Source organism: Cannabis sativa, chromosome 1, assembly GCF_029168945.1.
Source record: "Cannabis sativa cultivar Pink pepper isolate KNU-18-1 chromosome 1, ASM2916894v1, whole genome shotgun sequence".
NCBI lineage: Eukaryota > Viridiplantae > Streptophyta > Magnoliopsida > Rosales > Cannabaceae > Cannabis > Cannabis sativa.
In genome coordinates this window covers 31568565-31596025 of record NC_083601.1, presented here as the reverse complement: position 1 = coordinate 31596025, position 27461 = coordinate 31568565, and the positions used below count along the sequence as shown (strand labels likewise).

Genomic DNA, 27461 nt, shown 5'->3' with positions numbered 1-27461 from the left:
TATTAATTTATTTCAAGAAACTGGTTTTTATTTGTTTGTTTTTATTTTGGTTGTTTTACTAACTGGTTTCTCACATTCCACTGTTTTTTTTTTGTTATTCTTTTATGGTTTTTATTGCACTTTTGTCTCTTTAATTTTCTTTGTTTCTTTTTTTTTCTCTTTGATTTAAATTTATGATTCTCTTTGTTATATTTGTTGCATATTGTATGTTTAAATTAACTCTAATTTTTGAGCAAGCAAATAAAAAATTAAATGCCAAAATAAAGAATGAAGTTAAAAGTTTGATTATTAGGTATTGATATAAAATTTATATGTTCGAAACTGGTTTTTAAATTTAGTATCGTTAATTTGTAAAAGTTTAGTTATTAGGCATTGTGTATTTTTTATTATGTTATTGATGAAATTATTTTTTTTTTTTTGCCTCTTTTAATGAAATAATTCGTTTCTTTTAATATTGATGAAACTGGTTTTTAAAGTTAGTATCGTCTTTAGATTGTAATTTTTTTCATTATCTTGTTGATGAAACTATTTTTTGTATTCTTTAAATGAAATTATTAGTTTCTTTCAATGTTGATGAAACTAGTTTTTAAAGTTTGGATTCTTTTTAGATTATGATTTTTTATATTGTTTTTTTTTTCAGGATGATGTTGATGAAACTGGTTTTTTTTTTCTGCTGTTTTTAATGGAATAATTAGTTTTTAACAAAAAAAAAAAACAAATAGTAGTTTAAATAAAAAAAAAAACAAGTTTAATTTTTGTAAAAAAAAATGAAATATAAAAATGTACACTTATTATATATATTAAGAGAAAAAAATTAGGTTGAGAAAAAAAAATTAAAAAAAAAAGAGACACAAAGAGAAATTAGAAAAAAAAAATAGAGAGATAAGCGAAAGAAAGAAAAAAAAAAGTAACAACTGACTTCAAAATTGAAAAGAAAAAAGAGAGCCAAAATTAACTAAAAAATATATAAAAAAAACTTTTTGAAGTTTCAATAAGTAAAAAAGAAAAAAAAATTTAATAAAAGTATAAAAGTAAAATGTTCTTGTCAAATTAAAAATGTAATGTTTGAAAAAAATGTAGTATTTGGTGTAAATTTTTCAAATAAAAATAAACCCTAAAATGTAAGTGTAAAATAAATTAAAAAATAAATAAAACTAATTAAGCTAAAAACAAAAACATAAAACATGGGATTGGATAATAAGTTTATAAAAATATGGCATATCAAATACCATAAAAAATCTTAAATGTGAAAAAAAGCCATAGAAGAGTGGCAAACCTAAAAATGCCATATTTTTCTAACTTTGTTATGAAATCCCATATTTCATGTAATTTTCACTATAAAAATTGGTATTTTTATAATTTGCGGTTTGAACTGCATATTAATAATTCAAAACCACAAACTGCACCGCGTAGTTTAGGAAAAATTCAAACCGCGACCGCACCGCAAAGAATTTCAAACTGTATTTTTTTACGGTGCTGACGGTTTGAGCGGTTTGATGAACAACCTTATGTAGAAGTGTGGTATGTGACTTTTTTTTTGAAAGAAAAATACCATGTGTGATTGGTAACTATATATATTATACACAGGGTAAATACCATTTTAGACCCTGTGTTTTGTTAAAGTTACCGAGTGGACCCTCTGTTTTGTTAAATGATAAAATGGACCTTGTATTTTTCAAAATGGTAAAAATAGGACCCTGAATTAATTTTTTGTCAAAATAAAATTTAATAATAATCCAATCTAAAAGTGTAATGACAAAACTGTTTACATTCGTATTTTCAAGTTGGTTATATTAAAAAAAAAGTTGTCAAAAATTAAGTTAAGGGTCTTATTTGTACCATTTTAGAAAATATAAAATTTATTTTGTCATTTAACAAAACAGAGAGTGCAATGAGTAACTTTTATAAAACACAAAGTCCAAAACACAATTGTCAAAAAAAAGCATATGCAAATCCTAATGTAAACGTGTCCCGCACGTGCAGGTGGACCATCCTACATTGCAAACGTCATTAATATTTAGACATATAGAAGAAAGAAAATGGAGCTTTTTTTATTTGTCGGACAAAAAATGGACTTGTTTAGCAAATTTGAAACACCAAAATGGTGATAGTACAAATTATTGAATATCAAAAATTATATTAATTGGAAGTATAACAATTTTGTTTTTATCAAATTTATGGACATGTAGAACATAAAAAATATTATAGGGATGTTTTATAATTTAAACAAATTACATATTAACGAAATTTTTCTAATATAAAGAATGCATTTTTCTTCTCTCTCAAACTTTACACAAGAAACTACTTTTCTCTCTCACAATTTTGTTTACTTGTATTTTTTTAATTTGGCTTTTTCTTTTCACACGAAAATTCTAGATCCTCCTTAATAATAATAATAATAATAATAATAATAATAATAATAATAATAATAATAATAATAATCTAGTTCCAACAGACCGGAACTCATTTTGACAAATAAATGGGGTAAAATCATAGAGGTGAAATTAGTGCTAAGATCCAGGGGAGCTAGGGAGGTTAACGCATTTTCATAATTGTCCATCCAGTTTCCACAGTCAACAAATTTGTATGGAAATAATCTTTCTTGAGGTTGGTTTAGAAAGGCTTGTACTGTATTGTATTAGGGAAATTTAATTTTCTATACTTAGAAAATCAAAAAAAAAATTCCCTAAATCAAAAATTTAAAACCTAAAAAAACTATTCTTTTTTTTCAAAACCCCAAAAATACCCCCCTCACAATATTCTCTCTCTCTGCATCATCTCTCTCTCCCTCTATCTCACCCCAACCGCCCACCCTCACCCGAACCACCCTCACCCACCCACGTCAACCCCAACGCCGATCACCACCCTCACCCCCGTCGACCACGACCCCAACCCCTCCGACCCCAACCCCAACCCAAAAGAGCAACCCCGGTCAGGCCCCGGCCCCGTCAGGCGAGTCTCGAAACTTTTTTTTTTTTCTGCGATTTGAGAGAGGGAAGAAGACGGAGGTTACGATGATCGGACCTTGGGGTCCGATGGGTCCGATTGGTCGGACCCATCGGACCCCAAGGTCCGACCGTCTTTTAATTTTTTTTTTTTCTGCGATTTGAGAGAGAGAGGAAGAAAGAGGTCCGATGGTCGGACCTTGGGGTCCGATGGGTCTGACCAACCCATCGGACCCCAAGGTCCGACCGTCTTTTAATTATTTTTTTTTCCTGCGATTTGAGAGAGAGAGGGGAAGAGAGAGGTCCGATGGTCGGACCTTGGGGTCCGATGGGTCCGATTGGTCGGACCCCATCGGACCCCATGGTCCGACCATTGGACCTGGGGTGTGGGATTCTTGGGACCGGCCGAGATAGAGAGAGAAAGAGAGATGCTGTGAGAGTTTGGGGGTATTTTTGGGGTTTTGAAAAAAAAGGTATAGTTTTTTTAGGGTTTAAATTATTGGTTTAGAAATCAAATTTTTTGATTTTTTAAGTATAGAAAATCAAATTTCCCTTGTATTATATTGAATTGTATTTTATACAATATTTTTATATAAAACTTTATGTGGTATTAACTTTTATAGACATAGGTGGCGTTTTGTAACACTTTTTTAATTAGTTTTTTGTTTTTAAAAGTAGAAAAGTGAAAATATTTTTCAAAAACATGTTCTATAAAACTGTTTTTACTTTTCAATTTTATAATTAAAAATTAAAATTTTAAAAACAAAAAAAAAATCACTTTCAATATTTTTTTAAACAGTTTTTTTTTCTTAATCAATCTTTTAGATTACGACCAGACCTGGATCCAAATCCCCTCCCTACGGTCCTGACGCTAAACCCGACTTTTGACTTGAACCCGAATCCGATCCCGTACCTGGGCAGAGCTTAAATAAAATCAAAAAATAAAAATAAAAATGAACTTTACAGAACACACTTTTGTTTTCTGTTTTTAAAATTGAAAAACAAAAGCGGTTATAGAACGCATTTTTGTTTTTAAAAAATTTATTTTTTAAAAACAAAAATTTTACTTTCATTTTGTGATTAAAAAATTAAAAAACAAAAGTGTTACCAAACGGCACCATAATATTTTATTATAAATTAAAATTTAACGTAGTATTATATAAAAATATGATATATAATCTAATTTAATATAATTATAATAAAATACGACTTAATACGAAGTTCCAAACGAATCCTGAAAGGCTTGAATTTCACACTTTACTAGTTACTACATTATTATGCTTCCTAACCAAGTTGGTCAATCAAAATCTAATTCACAATGAAAAACCAAGGCACATCTTTAAAAAAAAAAAAGAAAGAAAGAAAAAACCATGGCACAAATTTTCATTCATCATATAACAGAGTAACAAAAAAATAAATTTTATGAGAACAATAATAAGAAAATCAAAAGAATGAATAATTAAGAAGAATTTTATTAAGTAAAAAAAAACATCATATAGTATGGTTCGAGCGTTTGTTTACCCAACTTAGTGCTGTCCCCCCAAAAATATCTCACCTCAGAGAACCAATATGCATGAGAATCACAGGTTCTTCAAATATACTATTGCAGCGATCAGCCTGAGCTTCGCCATGGAAAACTAAATTTTGACACCTTTTGATATGTAAGTCGATTAAAGCTTTCAAATTTTAAGCCTCGCTCCCAGCAATCCACTTCCAAACACCACCAGAACCTTGCCTCTGAGGAGCCGAAGTATGCTCTATATCCCGTTCGAATGCTGACTTTTGGTTCCGGAGTTTTTGTACTTCTTCCTCAATAGACTGCATTGATTCCAGAATCTTCTGTAATTCATTGATTTGGGCCTGGAAAGTTCAAGTTTAAATAAAGAAGCTTAATTACTAGGACACCATCCAATAATAAAGCAATATGGAGTTTCTTTTTCACTAAATGAAGTAAATAGCAACCTCTAGTTTAAAGCATCTTGATCTCTCAGATACCAGTTGGCCCTGGACTGAATGTAGTTCCTGAAAGAATACATTTAAATCAATGAATTTTACAACAGCAGGGTAGAGAACGAATATATTTTGCAAGTGATTTTGTTGGTAAAAAAAATACCTTAACCAACTCGCCATGATTACTATTGATGTCTTCAATAGCCCCTCCCAACTTAGAATTTTCTGCCCTAACTTCTGCAAGTGACAACTCCAACAAATGTTTTTCTGCTTTAGCTGCCTCAATCTCAATCTTAAGATCTTTCCTAAAATTGTTGTTTTCATTTCTCTTGGAGTTTGACTCTGCACCTATGAAATCCAATTTTTCATTCTTGCTTAAGGCATAAGCAGCAGTCACAGAAGCTGCAGCTGCAGCAGCTGCTGGTGACTGCAAAATCTTGGGCCGCGAAAAGTCTGTTGGTTTGGGTCTCAAAACAAAAACCTATAAAAAACGGCAGGCACAGGATAACAAAATTATGAAAAATAAAATGACAAAATACAGATTATGAAAAGAGAAATCTTCTGATAACTTGGACAAAAGTCAGCAAAGGAATAAGATTGAGATATCAGGAGCTTTAGCAGGCAAATGATACAAAGCTTGCTATAGAAATAAATATGACACAAATGAACTAATGCATTAAAATAAAGATTGAAGTTTAGTACATAAGCAGAAAACAGGGTTTTTCTACCATTATCTTCTTCATGGAATAGAAGAACAAAACAATAACTGAAAGTGTTTTGAAAAAAAATAAAAAATGAAGGGGTATCCGCTTGATTCCATCATCAAACATAATATTCCTAGACAATTATATGCTTAAGCCAATGTCCTTGTCTAGGAGAAGAAAACCTCAAATTTCCAAGTGACATCTTTAAACTATCTCATATCTAATAACTCATTATCTTCTTAGAAATATGACCGAAGCTTTTTCTCTAACGCTACTAGCATGTAGCATATTGAAAGAATGTCTAATTTTATTGAGCTGCCTTAGGCCACATTTGTATCCCTACGAAAAGAATCAGTCCTAACCAAACCTGAAACCCTTTCTTTCCCAAAACAAAGATTGGCCATCAAAAGAAGAAAAAAGGAGCAATTGACCTTACCTTTCAAGATATCCCAGCTATTTACATTAGTGAAAAAGAACCATCCCCATTCATATGGTCAATACTAGGCCACTGACATGTCAAAGAAATAATTTTCTACTGGGAAGTGGGCAATGACCATAGTACTTTTTTTCTACCCTTTCCCTAGTTCCATATCTCTAGATTTACCTTTATATGAAAATTAATTAATAAGTACATTGTGTGAAATGTGAGCGTTCCTACCGCAATGGATATGAGATACACTTAAAGGTTCTGTCTGATTGTAATGAATGAAAATACAGGAATGGGAATAAGAATAAAACGGAATGAAATTTAAAAATACAATAGTCATTCTACTAATATGATAAAAAAAATCATTCCATTATAGTGACATTCCAATACTTTAAAAGACAACCAAACAAAGGAATAGAATAAAAATTGATTTCTTTCTATTCCATTCAATTTCATTACCTCCAACCAAATGCAACCTAAATGGGTCGGGTAAAGAATAAACACACTGACTAAACTCATGGTATTAAAAACATTATATTACCTCATTGCTATATTTCCCATTGTAGCCACCAAAAGCAACCAAATGATTCTGTCCATCAATTAACACCGAGCAAAGACTGACTCCCTGTTTCAATATATACATTTATACATCACATATGGATCAATTTGTTCACCAGCTATCTGGTCACCTATATGTTTAATACGAGTTACTGGGTTTTTACTATAACAGATATATGTTTCACAAAAACAAATAGAAACATGGTGCAGAACAAGACAAACAAAAGATGACTGTGAGAGATAAATAAAATAAATTTAAGAGTTAGCCTATACTCCATGGTGGCAACAAAACTAGGCTTCCTGCCTAACCCCTACAATATTGGGGACCAAGAAACTATAAAAATTGCTATGTAACCAACAGGGACTCAAATCATAGACCTTGTGGGAGCAAACTACATATCAGACTATTTGAGCTACCCTCTGGTGGCAATAGAACAAAAATGAATCTCAAGAAGGCTAAAAAATGCATAGAAAAGGTACAGTAAAAAAAACAAGGGCTAAAGTAGTAACCTCACTGGCAAGAGGATCCCTTTGTTTCACACTTGTCAATAATGACCAGACAAGCTTTGACATATCTAACACCAGCGTTTCTGGGCAACCTACAAAAAAATATAAATTCAGTAAAATAGAAGCTAATAATGGAATTGACAAGGGACATAAGTAAGCATATTTTGACTAGACTGATAACATATCATTGCACTTGCACATACCATTACGATTATCTCCACCACCAACTAAATACCAATTCTCGTTGATTGTTATGCCAGCATGACCTGCCCTAGGGGTCACCATGTCGCCTAGAATTTGTGGTTGAGACCACTCCATCTGCAAAATGGCGTATCTTATGATGTCAAATCATGAAAACTGACTGAAAAGGATGTAGGCATATAGAGCATAAATATCACATTGTTCAACATAAATTATTCAGCTTATATGTAAGAGAATTATTGAGTTATACATCATACAGTCCTAGTAACTTAAGACATTTTGAAATCTATATTCATAAGAAAAATTGTTTACCCCTCTCCATAAGATAACCCTCTCTTAACACATCACACATTCTGTCAGGATATACAATCACTTACATTGACATATATCAAATATGATTTGGTGAAAAATGTATCAATAGATTCTCATATAGCAGGGTTGGCAGCAAAAAAAGTATGACATTAAATAATACAGAAGTATTTAATCAAAATGGGATGCTGTTTGAAGCAGAAACTGTGATCCAACAGATGACATTAAACTCATTCACCCTCTTCTCAATCAATGTTAAACTTCATAGCACCTTCTGACACATATGAAAAAATGTATATGCATTTTCATCCCTACACACTGTGCCTACGCATTCAGCTTATATGCTTTAATAGTTCAATCAGATCAATAAGAACATAAAAGGAAAATAGACTAGGGTCCAAACAGAAACACTTACCGACTGCAAATCCAGTACATGAAGATCATTAAAAAATATGGCATGGGAACAACCACCAAAAATTAAAAGGTAATGTTCCGCGTGTATTGCGGCTGTGTGATCAAATCTGGGAGCTGGAGATGTCTGCCTATCATAACACAAGAACTTAATACAGAAATCTTCCAAAACCATAAAGGTTTATCCAAATAGTATCTTAGATACTTACGTGGTTTCCAACACATCCCAAGTCATTGTCTCTAGATCAAGAACATAAACATCATTCAATAGTCTTCTGCTCCTATCTTCTCCACCAAACATAATTACCCTAGAACCAACCAGAGTTGTGGACTGCCCCGAACGAGCCACCTAGAATACACTCCACAAGCATCTCCATTAGTCACAATATACTGAATTAAGTAACAATGTTACAGAAAAGGGAAGTTTCCCTCTTTAAATGAAAATTGAATAGATGAAAAATTAGAGACAATTTCACATTCAGTGTTTATAGTATGCCCATTTTCGCCAAACAGAATGTGTAGCTTGAGCCATGTCACTTTTCCACTTTAACGTTTAGTCAAGTACAATATGAAATTAAATCAAAGATAGACATGCAAATGAAATCATGAGCACAAGGATGGTCAATTTTATTTCAATTGCAATGCATACTCATGGAATTTCTTACTCAACAAACCAAACAAAGCAAAAAGAATCACATAAAGGAAAAAGTAAATCTATTGGTTCAAAGGCAAAAGGAAAAATGTACAATAGTTGAGCCAGAAAAGAAAAAATCAACCAGCAATAAAGTTTCATTTTTTACCGGAACTTTTCCTGAAGTCTCCATGATGCCACAGATATGTGTATCCAAGTCAATAAACCAAACTACAAGTACATTAACACAACGTAAGGTTCAATACACCATGAGTAATATCAGAATCAGAACACTTGAAAGAGAGCAATATAATCCGATCACAGTATATCCTTATGATACAAACCTATCACTTCATCAGAAAAATTCTTTGAAAGCCCACCAAGGAGAAGTAGTTTGTTGCCCCATTTAATCTGTCAAACATACAAAATTACTCATCTATTGGAAAGTGGCAACCATACAGGACAGGACAGTCTAAAAAAATTAAAGCCTATTGGATAGAAAATGAAATACGCAAGCACACAAATAAAGGATGACTATGAAAGTGAATTCTAACCATATTGTGACCGGAGATGGGTGAAAGAGCTTCCTGTGACTCACTGTCTTCAAGTTTATCAACATTTGGTTTCAATTTTATGTTAGACCATTTTAAGTTTCCAAAGTCAAAGACCTGCAAATTTGGCCTAATATTATAGAACATGGAATCACAAATTTCCAATCTCAAAGGAAATAATGCTATTTACCTGAACATCGGATAGGTAACGACCATTACGACTCCCGCCAGCAATATATAATTTCTCATCAACTACTACTGCTGCATGCTACAATGTAAAAAAGGCAAACAATACGTTGAAATTTTTACCCTGATAGATAAGACAAATGTTTTCACTAAATTATGGCATTGATGATGGACTTATAAATAGCCAAAGAAAACTTGATGAACAACAGTTGTAATACAATAGACAGGAAACTTTTAAACAATAAGAAAAGTTCTCCGTTTCTTCCTTGTTCAAAATGACTATTTTCTTTCTTTCTTTTTTTTTTTTTTATTGTTTTTTGATGGAACAAAATGATTCAATTTGAACGCTTAAAATACCTTGTACCGAGCAGATGGCCTAGGGCCAGATACCGGTAGTGCTACCCACTGATCATAATCCAATACTGATTGCCAATTGTTGTTCTCTACCATCCCCATTTCAGAATTCTGCAAGAGGGAAGCTCAAATTCATAAATTCAAATTGATTTAACAGTTAATTACACTATAATTTAACTGACCAAAAAAAATATAGTAAGACTTGATCAATCCCACATGAAAATTCTGAGTAATAGAACAATTTATGAGCAACAGCAATGAAAGGCATTCAACAAGGAAAAGATAAAACCAAATAAATAGTTAATCAAATTACTTAACACAACAATCCAAGCTCATTGCAACAACCACGCAAAATTCAAGCACTCTGACTCTCTGAGCCATGATAAACAAATATAATAAAGAACCCATATTGTATGACACAAAACTTGAAACAAATTGTTATCATCATTGGCTGCTTCGATCAAAATTGAAATTCCTATAAAGTAATCATTAGAACATAAGAGCTAAAACTTTCTCAGTAACCAAACAAAATGGCGTAGTAATGAGTGATGAGCTTCTCACCTACCTAAAATGATGAGATCAGAGAGTGAAGAGTTGTGGCCTGAGAATCGGGATCTGGAAGGATGGACAATGTGTGGTTAATCGAACGGTGATGAATCTCCGGTTGCAGAGAAGAATTCAGGACAACCGTCGATCTCTCTCTCTCTCACACACACTCTCTCGAGATCTCAAGTAGTCGGTAGTAGATGTCGTAGAGGAAGGGTCCGTTATGTCCGTCGTCCTAATTTTGTTGGATTTTAAATTTATTAATCAAATTAATAATTTAATAAATACAGAAAAAAAAAATTAATAATTTTATAAATAAATGTAGGAAAACGAAAATACGTTAGACAAAATAATCTGAGCTGTTGACGGTTTGGGTCCCGCGGGCACGGACGGTTGGGATTGGACAGATTGGTATATCTTATAATTAAATAACTAAAAAAAAATTATTTAAACCGAAAATTTGATAAAATAATCTCATTTGTTAATTTTATTTCATATGATAATTTTAATTTTTTTTTTTTTTGAGAAAAAGAACTGTTATTATAAAATTAAAGAGTCTTTTACAAAAACAGAATGAATAGCTTAGGGAAAGTTCTAAAGCCAGGTACAAATATTATCGACACTAAAGCTTGTTTAGCCAAATCATGTGCGGCTTGGTTAACATCACAACGAACATTATAAACACAAACTGAAGGGAGATAGGATAATTGAGTTTGAACATCAAAAATTAAATCTTGAAATGAAGATCGGTTTAATGTTGATTTTTTGAGAGAATTTGCAAGGATCAATGAATCTGTCTCCACCATGTCAACCTTGAAGTTAAACTGTCTAGCAAATTTAAGGCTATAAAAGAGACCCTTTGCTTCCATTTCTTGTGGCCGACAGCAACCATGGATAGGATGAGACATAGCAGCTTTAACATTGCCATTGGAATCTCTTATGATAGCCCAAAATCCAATCTTTTTGCAGGCTGCATTGAAAGCAACATCTATGTTCAACTTGAGACAGTTTGGAGGAGGAGGTTTCCATTCTTTGCAATTGGAAGGAGTTGCGGCAAGCGATAAACCAGCAGGAAGTGAGTGCTGCTGTAAAGTCTGGAAGTTGCTTAGAAAACTCTGAGCTTTAGCAAAGATTGCAGTCGGCTGTTGTGCTAGTTTACCATGAATGACATTGTTTCGATCAGACCAAATTGACCACATTGTGCAGAAAATCATTTCCAGCTCTGATTTGGTATAAGATTCTGATAACTTAAACAAAATGTCTTCAGCTTTCATGGACACAGCAGCTTTGTAATTGAAAGCAAAACCAGTTTTTTTCCAAACTTTCATCGCGGGCTTGCAGGAGAACATAGCATGTCCCACAGATTCCCATGCATTTAGACATAAACTACATGAGGCCGAAGTGAGGGATTTTTTCTTGATCAATTCTACAGCAACAGGCAGGGAATTTTGAATAGCTTTCCATGCAAATATTTTCACTTTAGGGGGCAACTTCAGTCTCTAAAAGGATTTCCACCATGAGACATTCGGGTTGGAAACAGAATCAATAGTATCATCAGCTAAAGAACAAGCAAAATGATATCCATACTTAACATTATACTCCTCACCATTGTAGTGCCAAATCCAATAATCAGAGGTGACATGATTAGATAAAGGCAAGGAGAGTATCCGTTCCAAATCAACAGTTGAAAAATTAAAGGACAATTTAGTACTTAAATTCCATTCTCTATCAGTTGTAATGTAATTTGATACACGGTTTGTGGGATAGCCCGTGTACTTTTAAAAATGGGTTGAGATGCAAAATGGCCATAAATTTGGTAACTAAGTTAGTAAATGTTCACTTTTTTAAAAAATTAAGAAAATAGCTAAATCTAATAAATTAGCTAATAAAAATTATAAAAATAGATTTATCACATTTAAAAAAATATATATATAATAACAAAATTAAGTTACATAATTTTTTTAGTATTGCATATTATTATATTGTAACAAAAATAAATAAATATATTAGATCATTGAAATATATACAGCAGTATTAGATATATCGTAGTACAGAAAATTAATATACCGTAGTAATAAAATTATATACCACAAAGAAATTATAACAATACCAAATTAATACTCAAAAAATATATATATCATGCTAACAAAATTATATATACCACCATTAAAATATGAATACATACCAAAAAATTTATATATAATAAAATAGAAACTAAATATCATATTAAATAAATAATATATTATAAACAACAAAAATCATATACTATACAATAAAACGTATATACCTACAATAAAAAATAAAACAAAATAATATAATATTATTAAAAAAAATTATATATATCATATTAACAAAATTATATATCACCTTTATGTATACTAAAATAAAAACTAAACATGCATTATCTAAAATAAAATGATATACTATATAATAAAACTTATATACCATATAGCATAAAATATATACCTTACAATAAAATATATATATAATAATAACAACAAATAAAAATAAAAATATATAGGATGCTAATAAAATTATATATCATGTCAACAAAAGTACAATAGAAAATAAAACTTAAATATTATTTAAAAAAATTATATACCGTATAACAAAAAATATATATACCATACACCAAAACATATATACAAAAAATAATAATAATAAAATTATAGATTACTAATACATATATATATATGTATGTATACTATACTAACCAAATTATATACCACAATAAAAATATATATACCATGACTATTGTATATAATAAAATAAAAACTAATTAAATATTATTTAAAATAAATAATCATACAATCAAAAAATATAAAAATATAACTAAATATATGTAGCATGACAATAAAATTATATACATACATTAAAATATTTTTATTATACTAATAAAATTATATACCACTATTATACATATCATAATAAAAAATAAATATCATCTAAGAATAATAATATACCATATAACAAAATAAAACTATACCGTACAACAAAATCTATATACCAACTAGGGGTGTTCGCGGTGCGGGTTGTGCGGTTTTTAACCATTTTTTCAAACCAACCCGCACATGCGGTTTTCCTAATTTTCCAAACCGCACCCGCACCGCGATACTAAAAAACCGCAAAAACCGCACCGCAAAAAATAATGCGGTGCGGGCGGTTTTTGCGGTTTATGCGGTTTGAACTATCACAATTTTTTTTTTGAAATAATCATAAAATAATTAAACTATCATTAATATAATTATTCCAAAACACTTAAGAAAATACAACAAACTTGAGACTAATAAAAGTTATAATAACAACAATAAATCAATAATCTTTTTAAAGTTTCAACAACACACTTAAATCAAAATAACAAACTTGAAACTAATTAAGTTCTAACAACAATATAAATGTACAACTAAAATACTTACATCAATAGATTAAAAATAAAACAAACACAAACTTCCAACTCCAAATTTTAATACACATGTATGGACTTGGGTTTGTTGCTAAGAAGAGAGGGTTTGTGAAGAGTTATGGATTTTGCCCTAAGATTTATAGGCTTGGGTTGGGCTCATATGTATGGGCTTAATAAAATAAATATAAAAATTGAAATTTTAAAAGATGCGGTGCGGTGCGGTTTGAATCGCGGTTTAATAATTCAAAACCGCAAACCGCACCGCACCGCGCGGTTTGGGAAAAATTCAAACCGCAACCGCACCGCGAAGAATTTCAAACCGCATTTTTTTTGCGGTGCGGTGCGGTGCGGGCGGTTTGAGCGGTTTGATGTACACCCCTAATACCAACAATCCAAAACAACTCATAAAAAATTAAAAAAATTGAAATAACTTTAAAATAAAAAAGATTTTAACAAAACTAATATAGATATACCATAATGTTTAAATAATTTGCTTCTAATTCTAAAAAAATAAAAAAAAAAATAATTTCAAAATGAGGACAGTTACTAACATAGTCTTATGATTTAGGGCTATTTGCTATATTTTTTTAAAATGAGGACATAAACTAACATACTCCTGGGACCATTTACTATAATTTCCCTTTAAAAAAATTTTGGAACAAAATAATTTTATTTAAGTTGATTTTTACATTATCTTGGACATCACAAAATCACAAGGGCCAATTTGGAGTTGGGCTAACTATTCCACGGGCCACACCGAATTTGTATCATCTATGGAGCTATCTTCAACTTGGGCCACACTTGGACCAAGAAAGTGATCAATTTCAATTATAAATTTTGTTTTTTATGAAAGCCTTTTTTATTAATATTTTATTTTTGACATTGATTTATTTATTTATTTTAAATTTAGTTTACGGACACTGAAAATTATGAAATTCCCATGGTGATAAATAAAATAGTCATGTTTTTATATATAATTTAATATTTTACTATTTATTTTATGTAAAAGTAAAACAGTATTTCACAATAATAAAAGATGTTAAAGTGTTATAGTACTAAGGCTAATTAGGATTTTTTCCATTCGAACTTTGTCATGTACCAAATTATGCTCCCTGAATTTTTTTTACCGTTAAAAATTCTTCCTGAACTATTAAGATTGTTAGATTTAAGGACTTTTGTCTAATTTTAGTATAAAAATTGTAACATGGATGAAAGTTCAAGGAACATGATTTAGTACATATTAAAGTTTGAGGGGCATGATTTGGTAGATATCAAAGTCTGGGGAGCATGGTTTAGTACATAAACAATCACTGAAACAGTAAAATTGAATAAAATTAGACAAAAAGTTCTTAAATCTAACAATCTCAATAGTTTAGGAGAAATTTTTAACGGCTAAAAAAGTTCAGAGAGCATGATTTGATACATGTCAAAGTTTAGAGGAAAAAAAATCTTAATTACCCTAGTACTAATAGAATAATTTGATATTAAGTTTCACATATTTTGTTTTGTGGTTTTTTTTTTACATTAATTATAATTATTGAATGAAGATTTTTTTTCAACAACAATTATTAATTAAAGATTTAATTAGCCAGTAAACCTTTCATTATTTTTTAAGGCAATATAAATATTTATATATATGTACAAAATAAAACTAAAAACTACTATCATAATTAAAATGTGTGACAAAATAAAAACCGAAAGAAATATAAGATTGTTCAAAAAAAAATGTAAGACTTGAGCTGACTGGGTCTGAATTTGTTATTTACATAGGAGATCAGATCCCCAAATGACAATCAACAAGGAACAGTTCCTCTTATTATACTATTGCTCTACTATTCTTTTTCTTTCTTAAAATCTTATTTATAATAATTGGCTCTTAGAACTCCATATCCCCAATCACAATAAATCAACAAGGCTTATAATGTTATAACTAATAAGTAGGCAATATATATACAATAATATTGGATGGAGCTTAAACAAAATTCAAGTGAATATATATAAACAAAACAAGAGAATATTGTAATAATAAAGTCAAAAAAAGAGGACAGAGAGGGGTCATGCGGTTTTGCAGGTTATGATTGAATTATAAGAGGGACCAAAGTGCATGCAAGCTATGTAGCGTAGTGTGTAAATTTAATTGGAGGAAATTAAAGGAAAGGGAATGGGTCACACCACAAAACACGCCAACTATAATATATATATACCCAAAACAAAACCACTTATACAATCCAACACTTTGCCATTTGTCACCACAAAACGTACACATGAAGCTATATACACAAGACAAGCCCTAGCTCCACTACATACTTTTGTCAAAACATTATTTGGAGAAAATGAGTATTATACAATAATGGCTTGTAACATTTATCTTATTATTATTATTATTGCTATTAGAGTATTGTTATTTTGGTATATACATATTGTAGTGGTACGGTACTTAATTTAATAAAGAGAATTGATACATGATAATTCAATGAAATTACTAATCACATAAAAGGTTTAACCAGATAATATGTAGTGTTGAACACGTTAGCGAGCCTAATAACAATGCTTATTTATTAGCTGAATTATAATATTTCTGATATAAAATTGCATATTAGTAAACTCATTTTATTGTGATCAATCCAATTACCTTTGATTTCGAAAGAAATAATAACACGGGTTGGTAAATTAATTTAAACTAGCTAGATAGATATATTAAATTGTACTAGGATATCATATAGCAGTATTCTTTTTGGGTTGGTGAGATTATTTTATTTATTTATTTATTTTTTTGAGTGAGGTTGTAATATTATATTATATATATTTATCTTAGTGGAGGGTTGATTTATTTATTTAATTAATTATATATTAAGGTCTTTCGGAACATTATTGCTGGAAAGGCTATTGCCATGACCTTTGATACGTGGCCTTAATTCTTAGGCTGATTAATTAAGTTGTTTAGCTAATTAAGGCCATTAAGGTCTTTCGGAACATTATCATTAATAGTTATATAAATTGTTTAATAATATATATGTAATATTCATTCATTGTTGATTGTCAACACGTATGGATAATGTAACAATTAAGAACGCATACGATATATATCTCAAACAATTAAGCACGCATACTAGGATTGGCTAACAATATAGCTTAAATTATATACCCATACTTAATTACAGTAATAATAAAGATATAAATATTGTTAGGTTATCTTCTAGCATTTTGTAATTTTGATTATTCGATCGATAATGGTTGAAATACTCTTTAATCGTTATAATATATATGATGACTTCAACAATATTATATAATGATCATTTGAACTGAATGTTGCATGCAGTGTGATCAATCTTCAATTTCAATAAGTAATCTTCTCCCTATCCAAAAATAAAAAATAACATAAAAGAATTTCTTCCTTAAAGAAAATATTTACCGTACTATGCATAGTCATCACTAAGAAGATATACATAGGTATACTATCCGCGTGGTGTGTAATTTATTGAGGACAAGTGTAAACCACATAAAATCAAAACTCTTGCACAAGCTGACAAATGTAAAAGGACTAGTGCATATATACATACGAATTGATGATACATGAAGAGAACATTACAATTGTATCATCTATAGCCACAAAAATATGTGATAGTGCCTTCATTAATCAATTAATTATATGTGAATATTATCATATATTATAAAAAGTTGCACAGAAAATCAACGGATCACTAACGTGGCAATTTCAGTTCATACGATATACATGAATACATATGAGTATAGTAATAATATTAAGAATATGTGAACACATGTGTATGAGTATCTCATCCGCAGAAATTTCAAATAGTAACACTACACTACTACTGCAAAGTTTATATAACTAATTAAAGAGATATTATATATATATATGGACAAGTCAAAAGTGGAAGAAACACTTTAACCCTATCAGAGAAGGGAATGATAGTAGAATTAATTATTCATACATATATAAGAAACAATAAGAAGATGGGAATTTAACAAACAATCACATCATCACCCACAATATGGCACCACCGTCACTACCACACTCTACCACCCCACCACTATGTCACGCCACTAACCAAAAATACACATATATATACACGTTCCAAATTATAAAATATATATGTTAGCAAAATTAATAATAAACTGAACATCTATTTATATATAATATAAAACTTATAAAATACAATAATAATATATAATAATTATGTATATGTATATAATAATTATGTGTATATGTATTTGATTGATCCATAATAATTATTGTAATTTAATAGTGCAATAGTAAAATGAGGCTATTGAAATTTGAACTCTCAACCTTTTAGTTGTGGTGGGGGGCCTAAGGCGGCCGCCTCCTTCGTCTTAGCTCAAGGTCGGCCCTAACAAGACTATCAATTAACTCTTCTTCCTTAGATCTCTAAATAAATCAGAAGCAGTTTTATATTATCTGATTATAAAAAGTATACAATTGTGATGGGACAATATGTATTTATAGAATTAGGGAGGGACTTAGCTACCTAACCTTAGTTGGATTGGGCCTGCTCATCAAAAACTTCAGTTAACTACAAAAGCCCACGCACATACTTCACCTAGACTTTACACACAGATACTAAACCCATTAACTAGTGATCACCAACAATATATACTAACACATCAAAAAAACTATCCAATCAACTTAAATTTTAATAAAACCAATAAAATTTAATGTAAACATAAATAAAAATTCTAACTATATATATATTTATATATGTCATTTTCTATAATATAATATATTATTAGAGCCACGAGGAGAACTACAAGGAAGCTACTAGAAAGAAAGTGTGTGCATGAATGTTTCACATACAATATATGCCTATAAATAGAGACTCTTATACCTTAAACTAACATTCACATCTCATAATAAGTACACAAAACACTATAAGTTCTTGTAGTGCAGCTTCCTAAAACAAATTCACTTAAACCTTTTTGTTATACTTTTTATTAGTTCATCACCAAATCTATTAGGTAGTTAATTAGTAGGGCGCATTGAACAAATGGGTAGCACCAAGGCCATTGGTGTCACATTCTTGATTTTGCTGCTTGTGGACCTTTCCTTAGCTGCTAGATCATTGAAGGCAACTAAAGGTAGAGGTGGAGGAGGAGGTGGTGGTGGTGGTCGAGGTGGTGGCGGCGGTGGTGGTGCCGATGCCCTCGGGTCGGGGTATGGTTCGGGGTATGGCTCTGGAAGTGGTTCGGGATATGGTAGCGGGGGAGGAAAAGCTGGTGGTGGTGGAGGAGGAGGAGGTGGCGGCGGTGGAGGTGGAGGTGGGGAAGGAGGAGCTAATGGTTCTGGGTCGGGTAGTGGATATGGATCCGGATATGGTAGCGGGTCGGGTTACGGAAGTGGGGGTGGGAATGGAGGTGGTGGAGGTGGTGGTGGCGGCAGAGGAGGAGGTGGAGGTGGAGGCTCAGGAATAGGAGGTGGGTCTGGTTATGGAAGTGGGAGTGGATATGGAAGTGGAGGCGGTAGAGGTGGTAGCGGCGGTGGAGGTGGTGGTGGAGGCGGCGGCGGAGGTGGGGGTGGTGGTGGTAGATCAGGAAATGGTTCGGGCTATGGTAGTGGTTCGGGTTATGGTGAAGGATATGGTTCCGGATATGGTGAAGGAGACAATGGTGATTTTTCTCCATGAAACACAAATAATAAAACCTTATAGTTTGTCTTTCTTTTTAGGCATAGCTAGCCATTATTATTATTCAAATGTTAGTGAAAATAAAGGTGCAGCAATTGATTAAATCACCATCAAGTTTATGCATGTGGAGCATATAATAATCTTAGGCGGTGTAACAACGTTGCTTGCATGGGGTTTGTATACGTGCATGTGTTGTATTTTGGTATATTACAAATTCTTACTCTGCTGTATTATTATAATCATCGTACAAATTATTGGAATAAAATATATTTGACACCGAAAAAAGAAGTCATGTTTTCGTTTATTCTATTTTTTTTTGGGACATATTTCGTTCAATTAAATGATAAGAAAAATGATAATTATAGCACACGTTTTCGATGTGTGCTCTTTCGTTCATTAATTTATTCCTCAAAGGTAAAAGATCAGATGGTAAAGTCATAATTAAATAATGAAAGATGGCATATCATGAACTTTAACTAACTAGCATTATTATAATTAATTGCTATTAGTACTTATTCTGATGCACTTTAAAAATACGCCAAACAATAGCCATTATATTCTTAATTTCCTCAAAAACACAAATAAAGTTGTACCCTCGGCATTTTTCTATTTTTCTTTCAACTGGGAATTCTGAGGAAAACGTCTCACCACAATCTCCAAAATAATCATAAACGCCAAAAGTATTCATATCACCAAAAAAATATTAAGTCAAAAGAATCACATGTCCCATATGAAGTAAGAAACACGTTAAATTTTAACAAGTTTTTCCTATATGTGAATGAGTGCGTTATCTCGAGTATAAAGCTGAGGTGATTTTTCGAATATATATTTTCGTAGTCAATTAACCATTTTCATGCGAGTTCGTTTCCTTCCAAGTAAAACAAAGTGAGCTTAAGCTTAACAAACTGTCACTTTCAGACCAACAAAAAAAGCCCTCTGAAGTAGGTGCAGTACAGCTGCAGAGCACGCACAACCAACACTCCACTTACACGTTTAAGTAAAACTAAACACATTTCATTTTGTTTTTTCTTCTTTGACCAAAAAAAAGTTAAACACATTTCTAACCACAAAGAAGCGTGAACTTTCGTGCTATCGAAAAAAGGGGGAAAAAAAAAAGAAGCATTGAAGACATTGAATGTTTCGAATATCAAAAGGTCAATCGTGCAAAGACCCACAAGATGATGATTGGTGCCCAATATGCTAAGTACATTAAAGTGTATAGATATCACAAAATCATTATTCAAGTAAAAGAATGGTGAAAACAAAACTTGTTCCTTTAGAATACCCAAAATGTTACGTCAATCCAAAAAACAAATTCAACCAACATCAGATCAAACAGTACCCTGCTTACTTTCAAAGTTACAACTGTATAAATAAATAAATCAAAACCTAATAATTCTATTTGGTCAACTACAATGCCCTCTCTCTTCCAACATTTCAAGTCCTGATCTCATACAACTCTATATAAGGAGAACAAAAATTTCCCCGTTCTCGACCCTACAAAAGTATCCGGTTGTTTTTATCAATTTATCATCATGTAGGTGGACACATTTTTAAATGACCAACTGTATATAAATGTTGAAATCAGGTCCACCAAAAGATTCTCAGAAAGAATGAATTGCATTACTTGGAAAAATCATTCCACTGCTACCCTCTCTGAGGCATAGGAAACTTTCTGCATTATCATCGATTCAGCTGTACGGATTGCCCTCTGGGACCCGGTGATTGTCACTTTCCTGCAACACAAGAAGACAGTATGTCAGGAGTCAAAAACATTTAAAGTCATCCAAGGAAGCAGCATATTTACTCAAAATAAACGGATCTATGTAGTACCTATCAGTTGTTCCAGACAAGAAATCGCCTCGGTCTGAGATCTTTATCCTGGCACCACTTGCCTACAAAAACACAAGGCTCTAAATTAATACCACTTATGAAAAACACATATCAGATGCAAGTTCAGAAACTAGCTATCTACAAACCTGGCTGATCTCCATTATATTCCTTCCACCACGTCCAACAACAAATCCAATATGCTCATCAGAAACACCAATAGTTACTGAATTACTTCTGTCCTCCTGGTAAAACAACACAAGGATTTTTATTAGTTCATCAAAATATATGACAAAAAAACAATATAATTGCAAGTTAATAAACTTAAGGGGTGAACAGCATGGACTCCTTGATAGAACAGAGTGCGTTCAGATCTACGATACATCAATTTTCTTCTGCACAAGCACCTTCCTTACAAGAAATGGTTTTGACTTTTGATTCTAATTGGTTCCAATTTAAAACTAAAACGAACTCGTAATGTGTACAATGAGAAGATGAGAATGAACTATCGCTATTCAAGCATCTTGTAATTTTAAGTGTTTTAGAATCAGCTTAAACTATTCCCATCCTCAAATTCCTCATAATTATAGTGTTTGTTCATATCAACTTTTCCACCTACAAAATAGTGTGCTCAAAGGCATTATGCTTTAACCCAGATGGAACTGCGGCAAAGATTACATTGATTTACCAATAAGAAAGAATATTAAAATGAACATCAATGATTTAACAGCATGCCTTCTTAAATGGTCATTTCAATGTAATCAAAATGTCAAGATGATCAAAATTTAATGATAACCAAACTCTTAAAATGTAAATAAGATAAATAAATCAATTAAGAATAGTTGAATTGTGTGAACCTTGTTGTTCTGAAACTTTCCTCCGCCGCCATTTGGTCCATAGTTCGGTAAGCTGTAAGATGCTGTTGCAACAGAAGGAAGCACATGTGTATATGGAGTACCATGAAAACCCGAGAAGAAAACACCTAAAATTCAAGTTGAACATATCTTACTGGAAATCAAACACATAGGAACCCTACTACACATTATATAGTTCAAGTAACCATACCGTGTGCTGCTACTTTCTAATGATGAAGAAACAAAAGGCCATGGGCAATTTGTGATGGGAAGAAACAGAAAAGTGGAGAGAGTATAGGAATAAAGAAGGAACTTGGATAGAGAAATAAAAGAATAGATAGAAAAGACAGAGAGAGAGAGCGAGAGGAAATCTGGCAAATAAAAAACATGTTCTATATCAACTCATTGACTAAATTTAGGATTCTAAAACCCAATAGCACTCTGGCAAATAAATTCTAATCCAAATGAATAAAAAAGTTAAAAGCTAATTAGTACTGTAGCACTTGAGCTCTCCTTTTGCACAGTCCAAAATAACAGATATTTGAGTAGAAAAGAAAATGAAGAGGAGGGGGAATATGCATGAGGGAGTGAGAACAAAAAAAGTGGGTGAACAAGAAAATTGGAAAGGGAAAAAAATGAAAGTGGGCCCACCATTTATCTGATAGTTATGGAAGAGCAACTTGTTATACTTGTCAACCAATCTAACTATTTTTTCCTTAATAATTTTACTAAAGTCTCACTTTCCTTCTTTCCCCATACCACGCAACATAAGAGAATAGCATTTTTTTTTCTTTCTTTACTTGCTAGTTTCTATTTCCCATACTTATACCTCCCCCTACGATTATTATTTCTTGCCTACCAAAGGTTGCCAAAAAAAGTGCAATTTTTAATCAAACCTAACTCCACATTTCATATTTGTCAAGACTCAATATAAACTAGTGTTCTTAATTTGTCATCAAAAACATAAGGCAACAATGTCAACTAAGTGTTCAAAATATGGTTGCATAAATGTACTATATAAGATGATCCACAATGTGGGGAATACGCATGATTCAAAGGGTGCATGTGTGTATGAGAGAGAGAGAGAGAGAGAGAGAGAGAGAGAGAGAGATGTTACTTCAATGTGACAAAGAGGACTGACAAAATAAATTAGGGGGAGAGAAAAGAGAAGGGTACTATTGAATGTTGCAAAGATTCTGTTACGTGAGAAATTAGAAGTAACATGAGCTATAGAAAAAGATGAGTGAAAACTAAGTGTTGCAGAAAGTGAGAATGATAACATACAAATAAGGGAGGAAGAGTAAAGCAAAGATGAGATCTATGATCAATACAATGTAGCAAAGAGAATCACGGGAGAGAAGGAAATATGGCATTTGATACAAGCAGCAAATCAGGGTAGAAATATTAAAACATGAATTCTTTCTAAATAGATTAATACTTTTGGCAAATGAAGAAAATTTATGTCACTTATACAAATACAAACTATAAACCAGGATACAAAGAGTAAAATGTGGATTCTATTTTCTCAATCAAATGATTGCAATAATTATTATATTTGTGGAATCCGAAAATAGGAATAAATAAAATAATAAAACACAGTACTACCCATTCAACTGAAACAAATGCTCCTAGTGCAATTACAGACTTTACAGTAATACTGTAGCATATTTTGTTCCCTCCTCTCTCTAACATAAGTCTCATTTCTTATGAAAATAAAAAGGTACAGTTAAACTCATACTACTGCTCTAAAATTAGATAATGTAACAACACTAATTTAGAGAATTCAATCTATATTTCTAATTTAAGGAAAGTACGCAATGGTTTGAACGATACAACACAGAAAATCACACAATTTTCATGGAATGAAAATATAACAAGTTACAATTATTATGTCAATCACCAAAATAATAAATAAATAAAGGGAAGAGAGAGAAAGTAGTGTAACATAAAGCTATCAATGTAAAACAACATCAACAGCATACAAGAATTGAAACCAGACTGCAACACATAGGGCAATCATTTAACTAAAAACATACCTGGATAAGAAAACGGTGCATTCATAGACTGTGTGTAATGAGGGTCTTCTGCTAACTTAGAAAGAATCAGATCAATTGCTCGCATCTGTTCATCAAGAGTTCCTGTAACTGTTACCAGCCTGTCATTTAATCCAAGATAATTATTATCCTGAGGAGATATCTTGATGCCTGCTTGCGACTCCTCAATAAAAGACCTGATTGAAGGAACAACATAAGATTAGCAACTACATCTTTTTCCAGTCTTTTGGCAAGGGAAATAAGTAAATTTTGAACCTTAAAATAGGCATAAGTAAATGTAACATTGATTCCGAATACACGTGGAAATTACAAAAACGTCAAATTTATATTAATAAGGATTATCTGAATAATATAAAATTTCTTAATTAAAATGCTTTAAATGGTAACCAAGAACATCCCTCTCCCTTTTAAGAAAATCCAAAATTTCCTTGTCATTTTTGGTCTTGTTAATAATTGTCAAAGGTCAAGCAAAATAGGTGTAAATTTACACCTGTTTTTCTAAGTTAAGCTTATGTACCAATATATGGAGCTCAGTGCACCAAATACTTTGGTCCTAAGAAACTCCCACTTTGACAACTCGAAGAAAAATCAAAGCACCCAAGAACTACCCAAATATATATGTTTAATGTTGGATAAAACACATGGACCAGAGTCATGACCATAGGCTATTCAGGCCAAGTAACCATCAACCATGATGAAAAAATGTAGCTTGACCAAAGGTAAGAAGAAACAACTGATATGAAAGAAAAGTCAAAACCTAATCTAAAAGGCTGAAATTCTAAGCATGGGCAACAATGGAACATAAACACTCTCAATACTTCATACTATGAGACACAATAAGGCTACAAACATAAGTCCAACACTATACAATGATTCCAATTTCATTTACCATAAAAGGTTTTAATAGAAAGATATTTAGACACCATTGGGACCAACAAATCCATCTAAACAAAAATTATGCAACAAAACCATTAAACACAATGGCTAGTTTTTTTTAAAAAAAATAAAAGTGAACAGGTCTTAACATGTTCAACAACTTTTTACAGTGAATAGAAGAAATCTTCTAAATAGAATCTAGAAATTTGATGTACATTGTCTTAACAAATAGCACAAAAGAGATTATATGATGAATTCTTACTTAATAGTGGACCCTCCCTTCCCAATTATGCCACCACAGGAGCTATTTGGAACAACTAGTCTCACTTTAGTTCTTGGATCAACTTCATTGCTTTCTTCATCAGCAATCTACACAATGTGCAAACAAGTATGAGAGCACAATATAGATCGTCAATTTTTTTTTATATAAGCGAAATTCTGATCATAAAGAATACCTCACTCAGCAACTTAGCAAGAACAAGTTCCATTGCCTTAAGAACTTCATTTATTGTTGCAGATATCATAATGATCCTATCAGTTGTACCAGGGAAAAATTCATGATTGCGTGACAGCTGAATACGTGCTCCAGATGTTGATTGAAATTCAGTGATTGTTGCCCCACCCTTTCCTATAACAGAACCAGCTGCAGCATTTGATACAAGAAACCTAATGTATGTAGGCCTCTCCAAAGATTCTGGCAAATAAAAAAAAAAGTACATCATAAATAAGTTAGGTATGAAAATCAGCAGCAAAATCTGAGCCAATAAGTGATGAATCTATGTCCACATCTTATAAATTGTGGAGAGAATTCACAGAATAGAAACCTGGAATTTGTAATTCAAGCATTTATCAACTTTCAAAAATAAATAAACAAACAAAGATACATATAAAAAAGAAATAAATAAATTCAACAACAGGGATACTGAAGATGATTTTATATTAGAACTATCTATAATTTCATTACTAACATCACAGAGATTTAAATTGGTGAATAAGTAAAAAATGTGTCAATGCTGGACATGATTTCAGATCGACATCTTAACATCTTAACCTAAGACTAACCCACCCAAAATCAAATGGGTACTCAGCACAATAATCTGTTGAAAAATCATAACTGTTAATAAACTAATAATGATATCAAACTGAATTCAGGCAGCTGGGACATTAGTTGTAGGGAGCATTGTCAGCAAACAGACAAAAGATTTCAGGAGTGAAACTGAAATTAAGTTCCAATTTATTTATGAGAAAAATACTTTAACTTCGTCAAAATAAAGTTATACATCAAATGACACATGCCTGAAAGAATATATAACTTTTTAATGAACCGTTAGAAAATTGATGTAGGACAATAATCTATCGACTTCTTGAACCTTTGATGCAGAAAAGACTGTCATGGGTTCCGATACAAAACATACACAAAGATTCTCTTCAACAACTATTTCGTTACTAACTCCAATAAAAACTTAATTTCATCAATACATTATTTCACTAAATCCAATAGATCGAAAAGCAAAAAAAAAGTACAAATCCAGAGCAACAGCATATACTTCCTTACTTTTAAAAACCAATTTGACAAAATACCAATTGCGCAGCACATTTGTCAATCACAGAAAAAAAATTCAGGTACATACAATACAATCCACCCGGAAATTCAGGATGAATCTGTAAAATGTACCATATGGTAGCAGGAAAAAATAAATAAAAAAAATTCCGAATCTTATTACTTAAATAATCTTATCCAATTGACTTTGCACCAAATGATGATTAAGGAATAATTCATCATTTTCTCAGCAAACAAACGTACATGTACACAATCAAGGTTAGGGCAGTTCAAGTAGAAAACGGCATTTTCAGTTAAGAAACTAGCCTTATCGCCATTGTTATTGAAAAGGAAGAAACAACAACAGAACGAAACTTCTTCAAAACGAAAGCATCACCTCTAATTATACAAACGAGAGAGAAAGATAAAAGGAGATCAGATCAGAAACCTGAACCAGTAGGCGATTTAGGCGGTGGCGGAGACCGCTTCCGCGGTGCCTCTGGTGACGACACGTAAGATGACTCTGTAGACTCCATTCTCTTCTTACTGCCTCTTTCTTCCTCTTCCTCAACCTTTAACTCCTCCTAGAGAAAGAGATATAGCACTAATTTAGAAGGAAAAAAATGCAAAAACAAACACAGAGAGAGAGAGAGAAAGAGAGAGGATGAATAAACTAACACCATTTTTTCCAACAGCTCTCAAATTCCCGAGAAACAAACAAACAGAAAAACTCAAGTTTCAGATTAGCTTACTTACAGTTACAGCGATAGAGAGAAAATCAATCTGGAAGGAGAGAATGAATGAGTATGAAAGGAAGGGGTTTTTGGGCGTTGGTTTCGTTCTTTTGTGTTTCGACTTTTATTCGCAAAAGCGCTGAAGTGAAATCTTTTTATTTTAATTTATTTAATTTTATTTTTATTTCCTTTTGTGTGAGCTGTGTTGTATGTGAGAGAAGCTCTTCTTT

At 31.8% G+C, this 27461-nt stretch overlaps 4 protein-coding genes across 8 annotated transcripts; 1 reads left to right on the top strand and 3 right to left on the bottom strand.

The window, feature by feature from the left end:
* Nucleotides 1–4303: 4303 nt before the first annotated feature.
* LOC115706024 (acyl-CoA-binding domain-containing protein 4) lies at nt 4304–10525 on the bottom strand. 2 transcript variants are annotated; one of them, XM_030633521.2, is made up of 14 exons: nt 10296–10525; nt 9738–9845; nt 9385–9462; nt 9198–9311; nt 8988–9054; nt 8813–8874; nt 8222–8361; nt 8017–8143; nt 7295–7409; nt 7095–7183; nt 6568–6651; nt 5059–5376; nt 4908–4967; nt 4304–4805 (listed from the first exon to the last, which is right to left on the bottom strand). In XM_030633521.2, the coding sequence occupies exons 2-14, from the start codon at nt 9834–9836 to the stop codon at nt 4632–4634; spliced, it is 1527 nt and encodes a 508-aa protein (XP_030489381.2). In that variant the 5' UTR covers nt 9837–9845; nt 10296–10525; the 3' UTR covers nt 4304–4631. The 2 variants fall into 2 exon arrangements, with proteins under 2 accessions (XP_030489381.2, XP_030489382.2); XM_030633522.2 differs by having other exon boundaries at nt 10300–10525.
* A 315-nt stretch (nt 10526–10840) lies between these two features.
* On the bottom strand, nt 10841–11608 carry LOC133033936 (uncharacterized). The gene has a single exon (XM_061108992.1). The coding sequence runs from the start codon at nt 11606–11608 to the stop codon at nt 10841–10843; it is 768 nt and encodes a 255-aa protein (XP_060964975.1).
* A 6937-nt stretch (nt 11609–18545) lies between these two features.
* On the top strand, nt 18546–19628 carry LOC115704424 (putative glycine-rich cell wall structural protein 1). Its single transcript, XM_061108185.1, has one exon. It carries the CDS (start codon nt 18708–18710, stop codon nt 19341–19343), a length of 636 nt encoding a protein of 211 aa, XP_060964168.1. The 5' UTR covers nt 18546–18707; the 3' UTR covers nt 19344–19628.
* Nucleotides 19629–20596: 968 nt separating this feature from the next.
* Nucleotides 20597–27461, bottom strand: LOC115706026 (protein BTR1). 4 transcript variants are annotated; one of them, XM_030633524.2, is made up of 9 exons: nt 27254–27461; nt 26946–27081; nt 25413–25651; nt 25220–25326; nt 24064–24257; nt 22031–22155; nt 21323–21418; nt 21177–21238; nt 20597–21079 (listed from the first exon to the last, which is right to left on the bottom strand). In XM_030633524.2, exons 2-9 carry the CDS (start codon nt 27031–27033, stop codon nt 20980–20982), a joined length of 1011 nt encoding a protein of 336 aa, XP_030489384.1. In that variant the 5' UTR covers nt 27034–27081; nt 27254–27461; the 3' UTR covers nt 20597–20979. The 4 variants fall into 4 exon arrangements, with proteins under 4 accessions (XP_030489384.1, XP_030489386.1, XP_030489385.1 ...); XM_030633526.2 differs by having other exon boundaries at nt 22031–22092; XM_030633525.2 differs by having other exon boundaries at nt 27250–27435.

Excerpts from the sequence above, each read along its gene's own strand:
- LOC115706024 (XM_030633521.2), bottom strand. The coding sequence starts at position 9,836 with ATGGGGATGGTAGAGAACAACAATTGGCAATCAGTATTGGATTATGAT. Across the intron at positions 6,652-7,094 it reads GGGATCCTCTTGCCAGTGAG|GGAGTCAGTCTTTGCTCGGT; the intron begins GTTACTACTTTA and ends ATATTGAAACAG. Across the intron at positions 4,968-5,058 it reads ATCATGGCGAGTTGGTTAAG|GAACTACATTCAGTCCAGGG; the intron begins GTATTTTTTTTA and ends GTATTCTTTCAG.
- LOC133033936 (XM_061108992.1), bottom strand. The coding sequence starts at position 11,608 with ATGAAAGTTTGGAAAAAAACTGGTTTTGCTTTCAATTACAAAGCTGCT.
- LOC115704424 (XM_061108185.1), top strand. The coding sequence starts at position 18,708 with ATGGGTAGCACCAAGGCCATTGGTGTCACATTCTTGATTTTGCTGCTT.
- LOC115706026 (XM_030633524.2), bottom strand. The coding sequence starts at position 27,033 with ATGGAGTCTACAGAGTCATCTTACGTGTCGTCACCAGAGGCACCGCGG. Across the intron at positions 24,258-25,219 it reads AAGGGAGGGTCCACTATTAA|GTCTTTTATTGAGGAGTCGC; the intron begins GTAAGAATTCAT and ends TCCTTCAATCAG. Across the intron at positions 21,419-22,030 it reads GAAAGTTTCAGAACAACAAG|GAGGACAGAAGTAATTCAGT; the intron begins GTTCACACAATT and ends TTGTTTTACCAG.